Source organism: Humulus lupulus, chromosome 8 (genome assembly GCF_963169125.1).
Source record: "Humulus lupulus chromosome 8, drHumLupu1.1, whole genome shotgun sequence".
NCBI classification, from domain to species: domain Eukaryota; kingdom Viridiplantae; phylum Streptophyta; class Magnoliopsida; order Rosales; family Cannabaceae; genus Humulus; species Humulus lupulus.
This window is the reverse complement of record NC_084800.1, coordinates 40,066,261-40,088,356: the sequence shown is the minus strand read 5'-3', so window position 1 is coordinate 40,088,356 and position 22,096 is coordinate 40,066,261. Positions and strand designations below refer to the sequence as shown.

Below are 22,096 nucleotides of genomic sequence, written 5' to 3'. Positions count from 1 at the left end.
CTCTCTGGAAGATGGAACAAAGTTTGGGAATTTGAATGAGAATTATTTTGAAACAGAATCTACTTAAATGAGAGGTGAAATTTTGAGCCAAACGTTTTACTCGATAATTGTGTATGCATTAAGTATAACTTGTCAGGTAATCAAGTAATCATGTACCTACGGATTGCCTCGGTTTACGGAGAATGACGGCTTTAGCCGAACCTTTTGGTATTGAAGATTCGGCCCAAGATTCTAACAGATTAACATGCCACACTTGTCCGAAGCTTGGGCCAGGGGGCATCTGTTGGGCCCAAAATGCTCGGCCCGAAAACACTTGCCTCATTTATCAAATATTCAAAACGGAGCGTTTATACACAGGAATGATCCGAAGGCAGAAGCTGTAGGTCAGAGGCAATCCGCGCCTCTGACCTCTGAGCGAGACATTTTAAAAGTTGGTATTTTTGGAGGGAAATTTAGTTATTCTCCTTCCTCCTTTTCAGGGTCCACTTGAACCAACTAACTGTTTTGTATATTTCATCCTATAAATATGAGATTTTAAGAGGAAAAAGGGGATCGAACTTTGAACTGACTTAAGCATCGGAATGTCTTTCTTACAGGAAATCCCGACGAGTCAAAGGCAGATTTCACCACCGGAGAAGAAGCAAGTCGCCAAACGTTGTCGGGTCTTTACCTCCATATATAGAAAGACAAAGTGTTGCTCCAACAAGGGGTATTTAGACTGTGGGTTTGTTTGTTTTTTTTGTTTTTTTTTTCTCAAAATATCTAGCTGATTCTTATTAAGCTTTACTATTCATATAACAAAGAGCTTGTTTACAAGGATCTTTATATGTCAAGGGGGTTGTTGATGAAGGTGTAAATGAAGGTCCTGCCATCGTTTCTTTTAAGTTAGGTTAAGTTAGTTACTTATATTTTAATGTTTAAAAAGTTTTAATTTTTTTAATTTTTATGTTTTAACTTAATTTTATAAAAAACCATTGCAAATAAAAAATGAATTTAAGAAATATCTTTAAAAAAATAAAATTTTAAAAGAATTTACACAGTGAACAAATTACACGGCGTCACGTATCTTTTGACTAGTCAAATTTAACACTTAATTGAGTGTATCTCTAATGCAAGTAAACTTAACATTTGAGTATTTTAGCCACCAAAAAATCAATTTAAATATTTAAATGTTAATAATCAATAACTTTAAGTATTTTAGGCGCAAATATCCCTTCGAATAAAAAGATTGGTTGCAATGCTCTTTAATTGTGAATTACACCCTTAATTAGTCAATATTCTTTTTAAAAAATAAAAACAAATCTCTATTATTGGAATATTACTAAAGGGCACTAGCCGTGCCTAACACTATAAATATATCCCTATTAGTACAATTCAATATTAAATTTTATATATTTTAATTTAATAAATATTATAAAATATCGCTAATAAACTATAGCACGTGGTACTTCATTTTAAGAGCACTCTCAATAGGTATTCCTCTCTATCCATTAAAATATGTCACTAAAACTCAATTTTTTTTTATTTTAACTCAAATTTTTACATCATATATCATATTCTTTATATTTTTCTTACATTATTTATTTATTTAAATAGAAAATAATGAAAGAGAAAGAAAGAGACAAAAAAGTAAAGTGCAGAAAATTAATTAAAAAAATTTGAAAAATGCCGTAACTTGTCTCCAAACCTGGAGATGTAATTATAAAATCTCTCATAAAGCATGCTTTTGGCCATGATTCTTCAAAATTTTAAGGATGATGTACACCCATTGAGAATGCTCTAAAAAGTCAAATATCAACACTCTTGCTATAGACATGAATGCCCTTTTTGAGAATTAAACGGGGACAAGACTAATTAAAAGAGATAAGAATTTACCGTGAAATGGCAAAATATTACTAAAAAGGCCTAATTAATGCAAGTAGTTGTTCTACATGTCCCCTACTTGCAAATTCACGCCAGTTATTACTGTATTGTAATTGATATTATTTGGCAGAGATCTTGGCAATATTCTAATTGGACTCTTTTGTTCTGTTATACTTTCTTTTCAGCCTTCGTTATTATTAGAAGGTTTGGATGGTGCCAATCTAGTTCGATCTTCCCTTTGATCTCAAAAAAATAGAAGATTAAACATGAAACCTAATCTAATCTAATCTCATTTATACCATACCAAACATGGAATCTTTTCACCAAAATCTTATCCGACCTAATCTATAATTATCAACAAAAACTGCCTATTTGACTAATGCCGTTTTAAAGTTCATAAAAAAAACTAAAAAAATGAATACTCACATGTACTTGCCACAAGAATTGAGCCAAAACAGGCAAGCATGGCTTCTTTATCACCCTACCAGATATTTTTTGGTTATCCCCTTAAGGATTAGTTGGAGGGTTTTTTTAATAATTTCGCAATTATCAACTCAACCCAATTTTTTTCCCTTAAAATCTCCGAAAAGATTATAACGACACTAAATGCATACGTGGGCTCAATCCAAATACTTTGTTTTATATTACTTTAGGACACAACAAAAAGATTTGATCTTTGACAAGTCATCATCATAAGATTGTTAGCTGTCATCTTCAAGCCCAAGTTTCTATACTTGGTAAAATCTAGATTCTCAATCGGTCCATTATCACTTTTAGCACTTAACTCAAAAATGTTATAAAACCAAATATGTTATATCTTCTCATTGTGATCAACATTACATTCAAAATTGGCATTGGACAGAAAAACAAATGGGCAACATTCTGTTCATAAATTCAACAAAATCCCAATTCAACGACATGCTTATATTTTCTCAAGGCCTTTCAATCCAATACACCATAACCTTGGATCTCCTAACCACTCTTACTCTATGCCTCACAATAGCTTTGTGCGTCGTTCTTCTCTACCAAATTCTCTTCAACTTCCTTTCATGGCTTCTCGACGTGAGGCCAGACCGATCAACAGAAGACGTAATGTACACCCCAAGGTTAAACCACACCAACATGTCTCACCAGGCAGCGTTTTATAGAACTTTTGTCCAGTACAATGTCGTACAGGTAGTTGACATGTTGGAGAGGTTTGTTCGAGACATTGATGAAAGACGAGGACCAAGGTTGAGGGCCTTGAACAGGTTGCCTCCATTGATAAGTTATGGCAGCCATGAAAGAATGTGTGGTAGGTCTAGTCGAGGGGACGATGATGAGTGCGTAATCTGTTTGGAGGATTTTGAAGAAGGCGAGTCGTGTCAAGTTTTTCCTGTTTGTAACCATATTTTCCATACAAATTGTATCGATCATTGGTTGAAGAACAGGCCAACTTGTCCTGTTTGTCGCCATTGCATCTTGGATGTTTGACTTTGCAGAATATTATTTGTGTATATAAATACACGTGTATACGTGTATAGTAAGGAAATTATTCTTTTAGGACTTATTGCCATATATTTATGGCTTTATTATATATTCTTCTTTGATATTATTAATTAAAAATAGTTGAGTGGCGAACCTTTTTCCAGATCATTTTTCATATGGTGTTTTTGATTTTTAAGATAACGGCTGTGCTCATAAGCTTGCAAAATGGGCATTGATGAACTACTGAATTCTGAACCTTATTCTTCTGATATTTTTTTTGTAATCCATTGTCATTAAAATCTCAGATTTATGAAGGTTAAATGATGAACTTTAATTAAAAAATAAAGTCTTTAGAGTCTGAATTAAAATTGAGGTTGACGCATTCATGGATTTGTGTAGCATGATATGAACAAGCAAACATTGAGAGCAACTTCAACAAAACTTTGCATAGTGAGCATACATTGGCATACATACGATAAAAATGGAAATATGTGCTTCAATGATAGGTCCACCGCATAAAATAAGGTAAAAGAGCCATAATATTACTCTTCTCTCAATTTTAGCCATAGAAGGATTTTTTGGGCACGGTGAAAAATTAAAAATAATACACCACACCACCCGTTAGCTCAGCTCGGTCGGACGGCGGCGGTGCGCGTGTGTGGTGGTCAAGTGTGTGAGTCCTCACCTATTCACACAAAACTGGGTACCCCTTGGGACACACCCCAAGACATAGACTTTGCAACTTATATACACTCTATGAAGAGTGTTCCAATTCCATGTGGGACTTTTCCCATATCACACACAACTCAATTGTTTCAATTTTTTAAATAATTCATAATAAGTTCCAACAATCCCCCACTTGAATTTTTAAAAATATTTTCTCGAGCAATTTCAGAATCTATAAGATTGTGCATAAACAAATGTATCTTTCGATTTGAACATTTGCGTAGTGAATACGATTTAGATTATACTAGAGTGACACGTAGTCTTGAACTCTATTTCTAACATCGTACCACGCACAAACCTTTCAAGGGTATAATAAAAAAAAGCCCGTGCGTTAATGGCCATGCACGTCTATCCCAGTATAGTGAATGCTCTAGAAATTTTGCCCAAATTCCATAGGAAGCAGCCCCACTTCCACATTCACATAGGTGAGTCTATCAAGAGTACTCCTGTAGCTCGGTAATCCACTCCACATAGAGTATAGATCTCATTAAGAGTTTCTATTAACTCATCCTCTCATCGCTTCAGGAATTCATGCTTCTATTTGCTTTAACGTAAATAGCATGATTCAACTCATATCACTTCACAACTTGTTATTACCCATTGAACCTAGTTCTTGGGATCTCCAGTCTTTAGGTTGGGTTACCATCATGAGTGATTCATCATTCCAAGGGAAATAGTCCCATTCCCTTCGATGTTTTATGGACTTTCTCTCTAGCTAATCCTTTCGTCAAAGGATCTGCTAAGTTATCATCAGTGCGTACATGATCCACTCTAATAGCTCCTGTTGAGAGAAACTCTCTAACAGTACTATGCTTACGACGTATCTGTCGTCTCTTACCATTGTAATAACGGTTCTGAATTTTTGCAATAGCCGCGGTACTATCGCAGTGGATCAACACAGCTGGTATCGGTTTTTCCCATAAAGGGATCTCAGCTAGCAGGCTTCTCAGCCAACCTGCTTCTTCACTAGCTGTAGCTAGTGCTATCATTTCTGACTCCATGGTGGACTGTGCCAAAATAGTCTGTTTCTTAGATTTCCAAGAAACAGCTCCACCAGCTATACTAAAGATATAGCCACTTGTTGCTTTGGAGTCATCAGACAGAGAGTTCCAGTCTACATCACTATAACCTTCGAGAACAGCTGGAAACTTCTGATAATGTAATCCAAGGTTCATGGTTCTCTTTAGGTATCTCATGACCCTTTCAATAGCATGTCAATGCTCTATACTAGGTCTGCTAGTAAACCTGCACAATAATCCCACGACATAGGCAATGTCGGGTCTCGTACAATCAGTGGCATATCGAAGACTGCCAATGATGCTCGCATAGTCAGATTGTCTTACACCGTCACCAGTGTTCTTAAATAACTTTACACTTGGATCATATGGTGTGCAAGCAGGTTTACAATCAAAGTAATTGTATTTCTTTAGAATCTTCTCAATATAGTGAGATTGATCCAAAGAAATTCCCTTTTCGGACCTAGTAATCTTAATACCAAGGATTACATTCGCTTCTCCGAGGTCCTTCATATCAAAGTTAGCACACAACAGAGATTTCACAGCATTCACAGCATGGATATTCGAACCAAATATGAGCAAGTCATCCACATATAAACATACAATAGTGCAAATGTCATTATCAGATTTATAATAAATGCATTTGTCACTTTCATTCACTTTAAATCCATGTGAGATAACTAAATTGTCAAATTTCTCATGCCATTGCTTAGGTGCCTGCTTAAGACCATACAGAGATTTATCTAACTTGCAAACCTTATGTTCCTGGCCATGGATTACAAACCCTTCCGGTTGATCCATATAGATCTCTTCTTCTAATTCACCATTCAAAAATGCAGTCTTAACATCCATTTGGTGTACAACTAGATTGTGAATTGCAGCTAGGGAAATCAAAACTCTAATGGATGTTATCCTCGTAACAGGTGAAAAGGTGTCAAAGAAATCTATGTTTTCTCTCTGCCTAAAACCCTTGGCTACCAAACGAGCCTTGTATTTTTCAACAGTACCATCGGGTTTCAATTTCTTTTTCAAGATCCACTTACAACCTATAGGCTTACAACCAGGAGGTAAATCAATTAAGTGCCACGTTTTGTTAGACTCAAGAGACTCCATCTCATCATTTATTGCTTCTTGCCAGAGGTCAGCCTCTAAAGAGCACAAGGCTTCTTGGAGGTTAGCAGGATCTTCCTCTAATGTATAGACACAGAAATCAGAACCATAATCTTTAGCAACTCTAGTTCTCTTACTTCTCCTAGGTTCTGATTCTCTATCCTCAATATGTTCATTATTCCTAATCACAGGAATGTTGCTAGTAGATGCGCCCACACTATTTCTCAATTTAAAAGGGAATCTATGTTCATAAAAATCAGCATCATTTGATTCCACAATAACATGCGCATTTAAATCATAGAACCTATATGCTTTACTATTAATTGCATATCTGATAAATACACATTCATAGGCTCTACTTGCTAGTTTAATTCTCTTAGGATCAGGAATACGAACATAAGCCAGACAACCCCAAGTTCTAAAATAAGACAGGTTAGGTTGCCTATTTTTCAAGATCTCATAAGGTGAAACTTTACTTTTAGACTTAGGAACTCTATTCAGCACATAACAAACAGTCAAAAGAATTTCACCCCACCAATGAGATGCAGCACCAGAATTCAATAAAATAGCCACAACAGATTCAGTGAAAGTTCGATTCTTCCTTTCAGCTTTACCGTTCATTTCAGGTAAATATGGTGCAGTGGTTTCGTGTACAATGCCATGTGAATTATAAAACTCAATAAACATGTTTGAATCATATTCAGTTCCTCTATCACTACGAAACCTTTTAATTTTCTTATTGAATTGATTCTCAATTTCAGTCACAAATAATTTGAACATGTCAAGCGCATCACTTTTATTTTTCATCAAGCACACATAAGTAAAGTCAGAACAATCATCAATAAAAGTGATAAAATAACGTTTACCATTCCTAGTTAATGTTCCGTCAAGTTCACAAATATCTGAATGAATTAAATCTAGTGGCTCAGATTCTCTAGTAACAGATTTATGAGGAGTCTTAGTTATTTTTGCTTGACTACAAAAATCACATTTTTCAAAATCGTTATCTGACACTTTAGGAATCAGTCCTATGTTACTCATGTTCTTAATAATGCGCTTATTAACATGACAAAGTCTAGCGTGCCAAACATTAAAATCACACAACATATAAGCAAAAGGAGAAACTTTATTGGATTCAACATTTAACTTAAACATACCATCAGTAGCATAACCCTTCCCAACAAAAATACCATTCTTAGTGATGGTGTACAAATCAGCCCCAATAGTTTGAGTAAACCCAACCTTATTAAGCAGAAAACCAGAAACCAGATTCTTTCTCATCTTAGGAGTATGCATTACATCTTTCAGTAATAAAGTCTTTCCTGAGGTAAACTTAAGCTCCACATTTCCCATCCCAGCAACAATAGTGGTGTGGGAATCTCCCAACAGCACTTTCTTATCATCAGCAGCAGTGTATGTTTTAAACATAGCACGATCATAGCAGACATGGCGAGAAGCGCCAGTGTCTACCCACCACCCATCTGATCCACCAATAAGGTTGATCTCAGAAATCATAGCTATAAAAGCTTCTTCAGTCAAGTTAGCCTGTGGAGCAGTGCTTGGCTTGTTCCTACACTTACGTGCCATATGACCTGGCTTGTTACAAACGTAACAAAGGAATTGTCCAGAGTCATTCTATTTAGGTGGAGGCTGCTGCCTTCCATGTTGGTTCCTGTTATGGTTCCAATTCTAATTGTTGTTTCGAGGATTGTGCTGGTTGTTGTGGTTGGAATTTGAATTCGCGTTGCGGTTGGAATTTGAATTCGAGTTGCGGTTCTGATTCTTAAAGGTTTTGCCATTTGGCTTCAGAACCGCAGGTGTGGGCTTCTTAGGGATGCTGTTAGAGACAACAAGCACCTCTTCTTTCTGGTCTTGTTTCCTTGCTTCCTCCTCGATACGAAGGCGGGTGATCAAACTTTCTAAGGAAAATTCCTTAGTCTTATGCCTGAGAACATTTTTAAAGTCCTTCCAGGAAGGAGGTAATTTGTCAATTAAAACAGCAACTTGAAACTGTTCATCAAGGGCCATACCTTCTGAGATAATCTCATGAGCAATTTTCTGAATTTCGTGAGATTGGGCCTCCACAGATTTATCATCAACCATCTGATACTTCAGGTAGCGACTAACAGCGTATTTTTTAGTCCCCGCCTCCTCTGTATCATATTTCTTTTGCAGCGCCTCCCAAATCTCCTTTGCTGACTTGTCTGAGTTATAATAGTCATAAAGATCATCAGATAAACCGTTAAGAATAAAATTCTTACATAGGAAATCGTTTTCCACCCAGGAGTCCAAGTCCTTCTGTTGCTTCTCACGTTCAGTCTGATTGTCCTTGTCGGTGGAGGCTTCAGGGACAACCGGCTTCAAAGCAGTGAGCACAAACGCCACCTTCTTCATGGTCAGATAAAAAAGCATCTTCTGTTTCCAACGCTTAAAGTGCAATCCCTCAAAGCGAAATGGCTTGTTAATATCATCAGAGGTAGAACCAGAAAAATCATCGGTCGCAGCCATAGCAGAACAGAACGTCTTAAAATTGATGTTCCACAATAGAAAAATAAAATGGAACGAAATTACCGATCAATATTTCTGGCTGAGTCACGGACAAAGTTGCTCTCTTTAAGACGTTTCGCGGCTCTGCCCTAAGTGTGCACGGCAGTCTATCAACCACACCGTCCCCAGGATATAACAACCTCTGTACGATCCCTCTCTACACCGAGAATATCGTTCTTGTACACCCTTTATAAAAATTGCTCTGAGAAATATCGTAGAACCAAGAAAGAACAAAAAGAACTCTGTATTTTTTTTTCAAAAGAACTCTATCTAACTTATACACAGAAGAAAATCCCAAAACGTCTAAAAACGTTTTTTCATTAAATCAGAGGAGGATATAAACGACAAAAAACGTTTATCTTCATTTAATCAAAATAAAAACCGTTTTGGTATTATTAAAATGAACGTTTTTTTAAAATTAATTTAATTAAAAAATGATAAACGTTTAGATATCGTGTTGAAAGAAAAAAAAATTAAAACTTAAAAATAATACACCACACCACCCACCCGCCAGCCAGCTCAGCTCGGCTCGGTCGGACGGACGGCGGCGGCGGTGCGCGCGCGCGTGTGTGGTGGTCAAGTGTGTGAGTCCTCACCCAAAAAAAAATTAAAACTTAAAAATAATACACCACACCACCCACCCGCCAGCTCAGCTCGGCTCGGTCGGCGGCGGCGGTGCGCGCGTGTGTGGTGGTCAAGTGTGTGAGTCCTCACCCATTCGCACAAAACTCGGTACCCCTTGGGGCACACCCCAAGACATAGACTTTGCAACTTATATACACTCTATGAAGAGTGTTCCAATTCCATGTGGGACTTTTCCCATATCACACACAACTCAATTGTTTCAATTTTTTAAATAATTCATAATAAGTTCCAACAAATCTCAATCCTGGGAAGATTCAATATCATATCCTATGCCTGAGCTACATATAATATTACGCACGTATTGATCAGGAAATCACATTATGGACATTGAGAAAGGGTTTTCATCACTAATAAACAAGTTACTGCAGAGGCAAGGCATTGTAATAGAGCAGAGGAATAGGGTGTGGGAAACGAGTTTTGATGGATCAACAATTCCCTGTCACCGTTATTACCAAATCATTTTATTCCCAAGCAAAACAAAGTAAGAATTATGTGACTTATAATCAACTAAACAAAAAACACAGGTATAAAAAGACAACCCAGATCATAATTTACCTTTTGAAGGAAAGGTATCTTTCATTCTCCCCCAAGTCTTTTTCTAATATCATCTACATAGTCTTGGCATTGCATACTTAATTTTAGCACCACAACCTTCGGCTGGGGCTATTAGCAACCAACCAACCGAAAAAGTTACAAAATCAGTTAGGCCTTTTTAAGAACCCACCCATAATTAGGCCATGTTTAAAAACTATAAGAATATATTACACAAACTTTAGAATAAATAGGATTTTTATCCCGAATTATTATCACTTTCAAATCGTGCCCCTCAAATTTTTTTACGTTGTTAAAAGTTCCCCCAACTAAATTATGTCCCTTTGTTTGAAATTCGGAGGACACATTTTGGTAGTTGTAATAATTCGAGGGGCACAACTCTACATTTCAATAATAATTTAGAGAGCACAACTCTACAATGTGATACTTCAGGAGGTGTGAAAAAATTATGTGTCAATTCCTCAGTATGTCATGTCATCTCATTTAGACAAGAGGATACGATTTGGTAGTGGTAATAGATCGAATATAATTTTTAACAACGCAAAAAATTCAGGGGGCGCGATTTTAAAGTGGTAATAATTCGAGAGGTAAAATCTTATTTATTCTAAATTTTATAATGTGTTTTAATTATGTAATTGGACATAAAAAAGCTTAATCCCGATCTAGATAATTCACTAAGATGATATATTTTTATCTCGTTAAAAATTAAAAATAGTTTTATTTTACTTACTACATCTTCATAAATGTCATCAACAAGAAATTTTCTCCAAAATGTAATTGACTAATTAAATCAAATATTTTGCTATATAAAAGGGAAATTTCACTATTTATGCTTAATAATCTCTATTATTACCAAAAAATACCACCATTATTCACTCTTTCATTTTGATGCCAAACATTCCTCATCTACCCAAAATACATCCCCCATTATATCAAGAACACCAAAACCCTCTCTCCTCTCTCTTCTCTCTCTCTCTCACGAAACCCTCACCAAAACCCACGATGTGTGCCAAATTTCTTGCTGAAATAGATTTTAGTTTTAATGGCCCGAAATCTCTAATGCGGTCTAATGGTTGGATTAGTAGGCCGGGAGAGCCATAATTTTTTTTATTATGCCATTAAACTATTATATGCATGTTTATGTGAATTATATTATAATATGATGTTAAATGCATGCATGTGGGTCCATATTTCATCGCAAGGATATTTTGGTAATTTGGCCCGTTGAGGGCGTAATTGTACATTTGTATGCATGTCGTTGATCTATTGTTGAGGCCACATTATAATGTGGATTTGTTCGAGCTATTCGGCATGAGACGATCTTGAGTGCAGATTAGCGGTCTAGTCATAACGGGATTAAGTTCGAGGCTCGAGGTGAGTCTCGAGGTGATTTTAATGAATAAAGTGTTGCCGGGAATTAAAGGGTAACAGGGTATGAATCATTGGTAATTGAGAATATCGAGAATAGCGGGAATTGGAGGGTGTTAATTATGATTAACTAAATAGGTGGAAAATGACGATTTTACCCTTGGGAGCCTTTAGAAAACTATATATGACCTAGGGGCATTTTAGTCGTTTCACCCCTAGGATTGATTTAAGCCATTGAAGGCTGTAGAACTTGTAAGAAACATAGTATCAAAAACACCTCTCCCATATACCATTTCTCTTTCTTTTCTTCTTGAATTTTTGAGCTTAATTTGAGGAACCAAGCAAGGGAAGTAAGTCTTGAGGGCTTAGGAATGTGTTCCACCATTGAAGAGGGTCCTAATTTGAGCTTGAGGTAAGTTTCTAGCCATTAAAACTCTAGCTTTGCTCTGTTTTTGCTATATTTTTTAGCTTGTTTTTCTTGATTGGTTGATGGGAGTTTTTGGCTAGGGTTCTTGGGGTTGTGACGCCTAGGACATGTGGGGGTGGTTTTTGGGTTCATTTGGGACTTAAAATGAAGTTGGGAAGCTTTTGGTTCAGGTTGGAAATGGTGGAGTCGAAGGGGAAAGATTTCTGGCCATTTCAGTCTGGGTGTAGCGCTCTAGCGCCCACTAGGGGGCGCTACAGCGCTACTCAAGAGGCTCTGGGTTTGAGTATAGCGCTGGGGCGCTAGTGGGGTAGCGCTGGGGCGCTACCTTGTTTCATAAAATTCCCATTTTAGGCATTTTTAAGGGTTTTTGGCTCGGGGATTCAATCCTTAAGGCTCAGGATCGAATTTACTCATTGTTTGGGTACAATTCGGGGTCCCGAGAGTGAGGTTTAGGTGAAGACCCTATTATTGTTGATTTTCATTAATGAAGGTTATAATTGGTTATGGCTAGGTAACTGCTAAGGAATCAAAATGTCGACCGTTCTCAAGGGTCATTCTGTTACTATCTCTTGCTCGAACCAGAGGTAAGAAAACTACACCCCATATGTGACATGCATGGTTGTTCATGAGGCATGTTGAATGTTTAAATGTGGACATTGATTTCATATCGAATGCTTAGCAATTCTTGCTCACTTGTGCATGGCACTGACTAATTAGTCAGAATTGACAATGGTGTCAGTATTAACTGTGAAGCTGTGACTCATTAGTCAAGTTCGGCAGTAGTACTGAGCACTGGTCATATGGTACTGACTCATAAGTCAAGAACGATCTTAGCATGTTTAACGCAAGCCGACAAAGATTATATCTAATCGACATCTGCATTGAATGACTCAAATGAGCATTAATGCTAGACTGACCTCAAGTTCAATGGATATTAAAAGCGTTTGTCTAGCCTAAGGCTAGTCACTTAGAGCCAAGGCCAGAGGGCTCCAGTGACGGTTTAGTCACATGGCTATGGGTGCTGAGCCCTATAGTGACTTACTCATCAATCACTCATCTGTTTATGCTAGTGACTTACTCATCAGTCACTCATATGGTTTACGTTAGTGACTTACTCATCAGTCACTCATTTGATTAGGGCTAGAAACCCCATTATGGTTAAATAGAACCTCAAAGTGATATTCACTCATCTGTTCAGGGTTATAAGTTCTGTATGATTACAATGTTCATCATTTGATAATATTTATATGCAGTATTGAGTTTTCTTGCTAGGCTTTGGCTCATGGGTGCTATATGGTGCAAGTAAAGGGAAAGAAAAGCTCACCCAGCCTTGAGTGGAGAGCTTAGGTGGCGATGTGTACATATGCGGCCGCTTGACCACCACGACCAAGGAGTTTCTCAGAGGAACTAGGGGATTTACCCTATTTTGTCACTTAGGTCGGTGGGTTGTAAATTTTACACTGTATTTACCATTTTGTATTGTAAATAACTTGTAAACGCTTTTATGGGTCCATGAACAATTTTATGTTTTAAATAAAACATATCATTCCTTTTTTATTGGTTTTCACCTTAACCTATTAATGATACCTAGATGCACGTTTATAACTAAAGAACTCGATTAGCGAGATAAGCACAGTTCAAAGATCACAGTAACGGTCTTGGAGTAACCAGGGCGTTACATTAGTCATCTCTATTGTCTCTGTAAATATCACAATATCAAAGGCAACATCCATTTTGATGAATTTTGGAGGAGAAAAACAATGGGTAAGAAGATTGTTCATTTTTTTGTGTTGGGTATTGTTCGTTTACTTTTTTTTTTCTTTCTATTTCAAACAGATTTGAGTCTATATTGGTGTGTTTTTTGGGTTTGCTAGAGAGATTTTGCCATCTACATTTTTCAGGGTTTTCTGCAACATTTTTGCTCGATAGGGGCTCGATGATATGTAGAAGACTGTTAAGTTGTGAGCTCAAGGCTGCTCGATAGTGGCTTGATGATAGCTCGATAGGTTTAGCATTTATTTCTCGATGGTAACTCGATAAGAGTTTGATTGAACCCTAGACTATTTGGTTTAGTAGTTTCTTGATATGTGCTTGATGTGAGCTCGACAGGGGTTCGATAATGGGCAGATGGTGTAGGTTCTGTTAAGATATCGATGCTGCTTGATTGGTGCTCGATATATGGTGCTTGATAGGTGCTCAATGAAATTTTTGGTTAGGGTTATGTTCGGTTTAAAAACTTCTTGCTCGATGTAGGTTTGATAGAAGCTCGATAAGAGCTCAATGTAGGTTTGATTACAGCTCGATAGATTTCTTTTTAAAACCTAAAAAAAATACAATTTTTTTAACAATTTCTTGGTTTTTTTTTCATCACAGGTTCCATTGTTTACGTTTTTGTATCTTACAATCGTACGGACAACATCATCAAAAATGTTCGCTGCCTAGGCAACCTGAGAAACCATCTTGGCCATTTTCTAAATATCAATGGCCGCCTCCTCCTCCCTACCAAACTCCTCGAGATCCTGGCCATGCCCGGGATACAGGGGAACATTTCCCAGAGTCAAGGAGCTTTAATAATCAACCTTTGATGGTCGGGGCTTCAACAATGGAAGGACGATCAACTGCAAACAACATAAAACATTGACTTAGCTCAAATAATCATAAAAGATAAATATATAGCTAAACATAACCACTTAACTTCAATAAAATAAAACTTACAGTGCTCTTTGATAACATTGGTGATAGGACAAACTTGGTGAAATCCTTATTCTTGATGTGCGACTAACTAAGCATCATCGGGACCATATTTCCCAAGCTCACAACAAACTCCATCGCAAGCTGCGGAATGACCTCATATGCCCAATATTGTAACGCGAGGCATAACCATAAAAACTGTACTTCGATTCTTGTTTCACCTTCGCATCCTTCTTCTTTTCATAGTTAGCCTTCTGGCGTTGCATGTCCTTCTTAGAAGAATTTAAAAGCCTCTTGTAAGAGAGCTTCCCCCATGGATAGCTAAAAAATTAGTATATGTCCTCAAACATCTTCAGTATATCTCGCCATATATTCAACTTTCCCTCTATGGCATTTTGATACCCTCAACCAACTACAAAGACTCATCTTGTACACATCTTCGACAACAGTGCAAGTTTTGAAAGCATTCTCCAACTCTAGAAGCTTTACTTCCTCAGCCTCATTAAAATACTCCTTTATCAAGCGGTCACTAGTCAGACACTCATCCAACTCTGCTTGTGATGGTGCAGAACTGAAATTCAACCTCGTCACCAAAGCAAACTCTCCCACGCTGAATCTACAGGACTTCGAGCCCAAAAAGAAATGCACCTCATCTTCTTTTTGACTTGCTATTTTCCTCAACATTAGCCCATGCGCCAAAACTCATGAGAAATGAAACTCTGAAGCCAAGAAGAACTGCTTGAAAGAGGATTCCTTAGCCCTTTCTATCAGGCCGAACTCTAGAAACCTTTCCTTAATATCAACCAAAGTCCTACCACCACTATATGTGTAACGACCCGAATTTGCTAATCGGGCTTAGGGCCTTGACTAGTCTGCCTGGAGGGCAATAAATGGATTAATGTGCTAACATGTGGATTTGTGTGAATATGTGATATTAATGCATGTTTAGTTGAGTTAAATGTGCATGTGGGCCCCGTCTAGATATTAGGGGCATAAATGTGATAAATGCGATATATATGTTATATGTTTGCGTATCATGATCCGAGACAGTCCTAGGGAGCGATTAGCCAGAGAGTCACAACGGGGTTGAGATTCTGACTTGGGGTGAGTCGAGGGGTAATTTGGGTACTAGGTGTGTTATGGGATTATCGGGACATGAAAGTAAATATTTGGAGATATATTTGAGGATAGAATGTCTAGGCGGGAATATTGGGGAAATTTACCATTTTGCCCTCGGGGAAGTTTTGGTACCCCGAGCCTTGAGGCAACCACATAGACTAAGTTAAATAAAACAAAGGAAGGAATTTTTTAGAAGACTTAGGAACCGACTTACCTCCTCCGAGCTGAAGATAATCCTTATCTCTTTTTCTCTTTCACTCTCTAAGACAAACTCAAGGGAAACTTTGGGAAACAACTTGAAGCTAAGGGATTGCAGCTGGGATTTAGTGGGAGCTTGAAGCTTGGGGCATATGGAGCTGGTTCAGAGGTTTATTTCAGCAAGGGTAAGATTAAATTATAGAGATTATGTCTAGAGCTTCTGCTAGTTATTAGAGATTTCATGTTAGCTAAGGTTGGGATGTTCTTGATTGTTTGGTTGAGTTTTGAAGCTGGTTCTTGATGGGTTTTGATATTGGGAATGTGTTAGAACTTCTGTGGTGATAATCTGGGACTGTTAGTTAAGTTTTGGGTGAATTGATTTAAAGAAAACGCAGGGAAAAAGGTGAGAAATCTGGGTTTGGAGGCGAGGGCCGCGACCCTAGGAGGGGCTCGCTGCGGCCCGTGTGCGTGCGTGGCCATGGGAGGCCAAGTTGGTTGAGGCGCGCCGCGGCGCTTGGTGATGCGCGCCGCAGCCCGTGTGTGCTCCAGGGAGATGCTAGCCGCGGTGCTTGTGGGTAGGGCCGCAACTCTTAGTGTCAGTTAGTGTTTTTTTAAGAGTGTTTAGGCTTGGGAACTCAATGGTTAAGGCTCGGGATGGAATTTATCACCCGGATTGATAGAATTCAAGGTCCCGGAGGTTAGGGTTATGGCTCAAAGTTATTTATTGGGTTAGAACTTAATGGATGGTTATTGTTAATGTGTTGTGACTAGGGTTCTGGCGAGGCTTGAGTTAGAGGACTGCGCTTGGGACATCGGTGCTCGGAGAGCTCGGGACTCAGGTAAGAAAACCCTTGTTCCCATAGAGCTTGTATGTAGGGCTGAGCCCAATGTGTTGAAATAGAATTGGTATGCAGGGTCGAGCCCAATATATTAGAACTGCGGGGCGTAGCCCTTTAGCTGAGTATGTTAGAATTCTGTATTTGCTTGCTATGCTATGTCTGCTATTATGTGAATGTTCGGCAAGAGCCAGGAACGGTGTAGGCAGAGACTGGCTAGGGCCGGGAACGGCGAAGGGCCGGGAACGACGTTAGGCATGTTGAGTGCAAGGCCGAGTACGGCAAGGGGCCGGGAGCAGCGTTGAGCACGTGGAGTGTGAGTTGCCAGGGCGAGTCCCTAAAGGATACCTGGGATATCCTCACGGTGTGGACCGCGAACCCAGGGCTTGGTAAATGCCTGGGACGGCTAGGCCGTATGTGTTTAGCCCATTGGTGGCTTGTTTATATGCTTGATATATGTGTTGCATATGTTATCTGTTGTGGGTTTTCTTGCTGGAATTCGGCTCATAGATGCTCTGTGGTGCTGGTAAGGGTAAGGAGAAAGCCAACCAACCACGAGTGTAGCAGGCATGAAGCGGCGTGTACATGTTTGGCCAGCCTGGCTGCCACAGCCAGTGGAATTTGGGAGATGTTTGTAAATAAACCTAGATTTTGTCGTTTAGTCGACTGAGTTCAGTTTATATGTTGTAAATGTTTCTAAACCGTAATTTGGGATCCCATGTGTTAAACTTTTATGATTTTCAATGAAATGAATTTATTTCTAAAGCTTTTCCTTTGTTTATGGCTTAGTTACACTGTTTGATCTAAAACCTCGATTAGCGAGTAAAATGCACGTTTTAAACTCACTTAGTAACGGCTCTAAGGAAGTAGGGCGTTACAATATGTGACTCAGCCAGGAAAGTGATCTTGAAATAGAACAAGAGACTTCGGCATCTGCATCGACATATGAAAAAAATTGGTAGGAAACAAAATGTTAAATAGAATTGGGCAAAATTAAAAAAAATCATAAGAAAATTGAAGTAAACACTGTCATCGAGCTTTATCGAGCTACAACATAACTCTATCGATCCATTTTTGAGTCTATCAAGAAAAGCATAATATGTCTACATAAAGAACCATGGAGCATGCATCGAGTTACAATCGAGCCTATCGAGCAACATTATCCCTAAAATTATCAAGACTATCGATACACTATCGAGCTCCTATCGAGCCCTCGAGTTCTAATTCCTCACTCATATCATGATCTATCTTAATAATGGAGCATCGAGCATGAATCGAGCCAAAATATATCAATCCCATCGAGAAAACCCAGACCCTATCGAGCCTAATCGATTACTATCGAGCTACTCCTATCGAGCTTATATTAAGCCCTCAAGTTCTAATGCCTCACTCATATCGAGCCACTATCGAGCATTATCGAGCTTATGATTTTTCAAAACTACCATGTTCTTGAGCAACCGTCGAACACTCATCGAACCTATCGAGCCTATATCTAGAAACCTAGGAAAAAACACCCAGGACTTAAATCAACACCCACCCCACATGTCAAAAGGAAAACATGAAGAGATTATCAGAACGACACCCACCCTATGCATTTAAGCTAAAAAAAAAAGAAGAGAGATTCAAGTTATTACCTTTTCGATTTGGGTTTAAGACACTCGGGTTGTTCCGTCTTATTCCAGTCGCTCTGTCACCGAGGAGATGTTGCATTGGTTGTCAGTCTGGGTGGGCGTCGTCAGTATGAGAGAGAGTTGGGGTGAGTGTTTGCGATTTGGGGGGTTATCTTATTCGGGTCTAACAGAGCGAGTGAGAGAGATTTTGGAGGAATAGTTTATGGGAGGGAAAAAATGAGAGGGGTATTTTTGGTACTTGCTAAAAGTTTAGCATCAAATTGAATTGATGTATAGTGTTAATGTTACCCCTCACTAAGGTTCACGAGCGCGGGCCTGAACACCAGTCAGTGTGTGCGTAGTGTGAGCGCACGTCAGGTGGTGTGCGCGCGTCAGCACAGGGGTGCGCACGCGGCAAGGAACCGAACTTGGAATGTGGGCACACCACGAGCTTAATTGATAATGTCTCAGAAAAATTGGGTTCTAGAGGTCCTAAATAAGACCTTAGAATGATTGGAATCAATTGGGAAGTAAGGTTACACGATACGACCGAGAAATGGGAAAATATGTCTCCCAAGCAGAAATCATATATACTCCTGGCAAAAGGCTAAATGTCCAGAAGTCACCTTAGGGGGGTGGTCTTTGTACCGCCCCACGTCACTATGGCTGCTTCCTAGAATGACGGCTTACCCTACAAACCAACACAAGTATTTTCAGCGTGCTTTGTTCGCACTCACACACTTCCTGGGAAAACTTCCCAGGAGGTCACCCATCATAAGATTGCTCCAGGTCAAGTACACTTAACTTTGGAGTTCTCAAGTGATGGGCTACCGAAAAGAAGATGCATCTTGTTGGCATAGGTAGTATCCATCAATCCATTTAAGCCATCTTCAACTGTGTAGTCCCATACTTACACAGTCTTAGAATCATCACACTTGACCTTCCCCAAGCGGTGTGGGATAACACAGTTTTACCCCGTCTTTTCCTTTACGAATCACGGGATTCTGACTGTCACAATCACCCCCCTTAACGGGCCTGACGTCCTCGTCGGCCACATTTCTGGCTGGGTCAAGGCTTTAATACCATTTGTAACGCCCCACATCACTATGGCTGCTTCCTAGAATGACGACTGACCCTTCAAACCAACACGAGTCTTTCCAGCATGCTTTGTCCTCACTCGCACACTTCTTGAGAAAACTTCCCAGGAGGTCACCCATCATAAGATTGCTCCAGGTCAAGCACGCTTAACTTTGGAGTACTCAAGTGATGGGCTACCGAAAAGAAGATGCATCATGTTGGCATAGGTAGTACCCATCAATTTATTTAAGCCATCTTCAACTGTGTAGTCCCATACCTACACAGTCTTAGAATCATCACACTTGACCTTCCCCAGGCGGTGTGGGATTGCACAGCTTTACCCAGTCTTTCCCTTACAGATCACGGGATTCTGACTGTCACAGTCTTGGTGCCCCAAAGGGAAGTCATGGGTGTGGTCCTAGGATGGTGTCCAGATGTGTATGCGGTGCTTTGGAGCATTGTGGGAGCTTGACTTAAGTACATTTGGTTTTGGCGCTAAATGGTGCCAACTTACACTGATGCGCGTGCGCGCCATAACAATGGTGTGTAGTGCACGTGGGCAGCGCGCGCATATCAGGCACACGTGGGCAGATACGAGCATATGGTTACCAACGGTTACTAGCGATCATCAAGAAGACTCAACGTGGTGTTCTCGCATCTGTTGAGGAACAGATGTCAAGGGTGTCTTAGTCAAAGCTTGGCCTTGCAATATGTGGCGACTGATGATGGAATTAGCTTGCATAGTGTATGTGTAACATGTTGATGATCCACCAAGGTTCCTAGGCGGTTGGGGATGTCAACTACACCGTGTTGAGTGCTAGAGGCATCAAGGGTGTGATTTTCAACGCATAGACAATTTGTATTCTTGTTATTGTGTTGAATACAAGGTTGGGAAAGGGTTCTCGTATGCTAGGCGTGTTTGTGTTTACTTGATAGGATTGTGTGTGTCATTGTGTGTTGTGTGCAAACTGTGATTTGTGAGTGTGTGTTGTTTTGTGTGTGTGTTTGGTTGACTAAGTTGAGAACCTAGGCCATCACAAGCGAAAATTTAAGTTAAGAAATTGACCCTGACAATTAGTATTTTTTGGTCATAGGAGACACTATTATGCATAAAAAGTGAAATTTCCCTTATAAAATATATTATATGTCGTAGGCTTCATGCACATAGTGGGAGATGTTAGGAAAGATCATACTGCCCTTTTCAGCCAACATTTGTGCATGTATAACGCTTTTGCTCCACCATAATAATGTGTACCCTGCATACAAGTGAAAGCCTCCTTACTTACTAATTTATCAAAGATGGAATTCTATATATAGTTTTTTTTTTTGGGTATTTTAGCCTCAAATAAAATTTTTGGGTATTTGAATATAATATTTAGCAAATATTAGGTATTTTTCTAGTTTTAAAAAAATAGTGTTTAAATGCAATAAAATATAAAAATTGAGTATTTGTAACGCCCTACTTCCTTAGAGCCGTTACTAAGTGAGTTTAAAACGTGCCATTAGCTTACTAATTGAGGTTTTAGGTTAAAAGTGTGACTAAACTGAGATAAAACCCGTTCCAAGACATTAAATACAAAAATTTGGTTATTCATTGAAAACATAAAAAGTTATACAGTTGGGATCCCAAAAACTTTGTTTAGAAAATACTTTACATCACATAATATATTTAGGGTCGACTTAGGTGACAAAACAACTATTACAATACATTTCCCCAAAATAATCGTACCCGTGGCGGCCAGGCAGGTCAAACGTGTACCCATCGCTCCACACTCTCCGTACTTATGGTTGGTCGACCTTTCCTTTGCCCTTACCTACACCATAGAGCACCCGTGAGCCGAAGCCTAGCAAGAAAACTCAACACCAAACAAATAACATATGCATATCTATCAACAACATATAACAAAGCAGCCAACAAGCTAAACACATAGCAGCTGAGCCCTCCCAGGCGCTTTACCAGGCTCTGGGTTCACGGTCTTCACCGAGAGGATGGTTCCAGCATCCTAGGAGGGTCTCGCCCTAATGGCTTGCACTCTGTGTGCTCAACGCCGATCCCGACCCCTTGTCGTACTTTGCTTTGCACTTCGCGTGCTCAATGCCGTTCCCAGACCCTTGCCGTACTCGGTTTCCTGCCGTTCTCGGCCTTCACCGTTAATTCAAAAATATGCACTACATAGCATAATATCAACAAATATTTAAACATATACTAAACATAAACAATAGGGCTACTCCCTGCAATCCAATCAATGGGGTCATGCCCTGCAATACAAACAATAGGGCCACACCCTGCTCTACGGGTACAACAGTTTTCATACCTGTGTCCCAAGCTTCCTAAGCACCGCAATCGTGAGCACATTCCTCTAACCTGAGCCTCGTTGAAAACCTAGTTACAACATATTCATAATGGCCATCCATCAAGTTCTAATCCAACAAATAACTTCAGAATATAATTCTATCCTCCGAGACCTTGGATTCTACCAAACTGAGTGGTAAAATTGTAACGCCCTGGTTACTCGAAGACCGTTACTGTGAACTTTGAACCGTGCATAACTCGCTAATCGAGTTCTTTGGTTATAAACGCGCATCTGGGTGTTATTAATAGGTCAAGGTGAAAAACCAATCAAAAGGAAATGATATATTTTATTTTAAACATAAAACTGTTCATGGGTCCATAAAAGCGTTTACAAGTTATTTACAATCCAAAATGGTCATTACAGTTTGAAATTACAACCCGTCGACCTACGCGACAAAAATAGGGTAAACCCCCTAGTTCCTCTGAGAAACTCCTTGGCCGTGGTGGTCAAGCGGTCGCATATGTACACATCACCACCTAAGCTCTCCACT

The 22,096-nt window shown here is 39.1% G+C and overlaps 1 protein-coding gene across 1 annotated transcript; it reads left to right on the top strand.

Moving 5' to 3' along the window:
* The first annotated feature begins 2,733 nt into the window (after positions 1–2,733).
* On the top strand, positions 2,734–3,401 carry LOC133793721 (putative RING-H2 finger protein ATL19). The gene has a single exon (XM_062231018.1). It carries the CDS (start codon positions 2,734–2,736, stop codon positions 3,334–3,336), a length of 603 nt encoding a protein of 200 aa, XP_062087002.1. The 3' UTR covers positions 3,337–3,401.
* Positions 3,402–22,096: the final 18,695 nt, after the last annotated feature.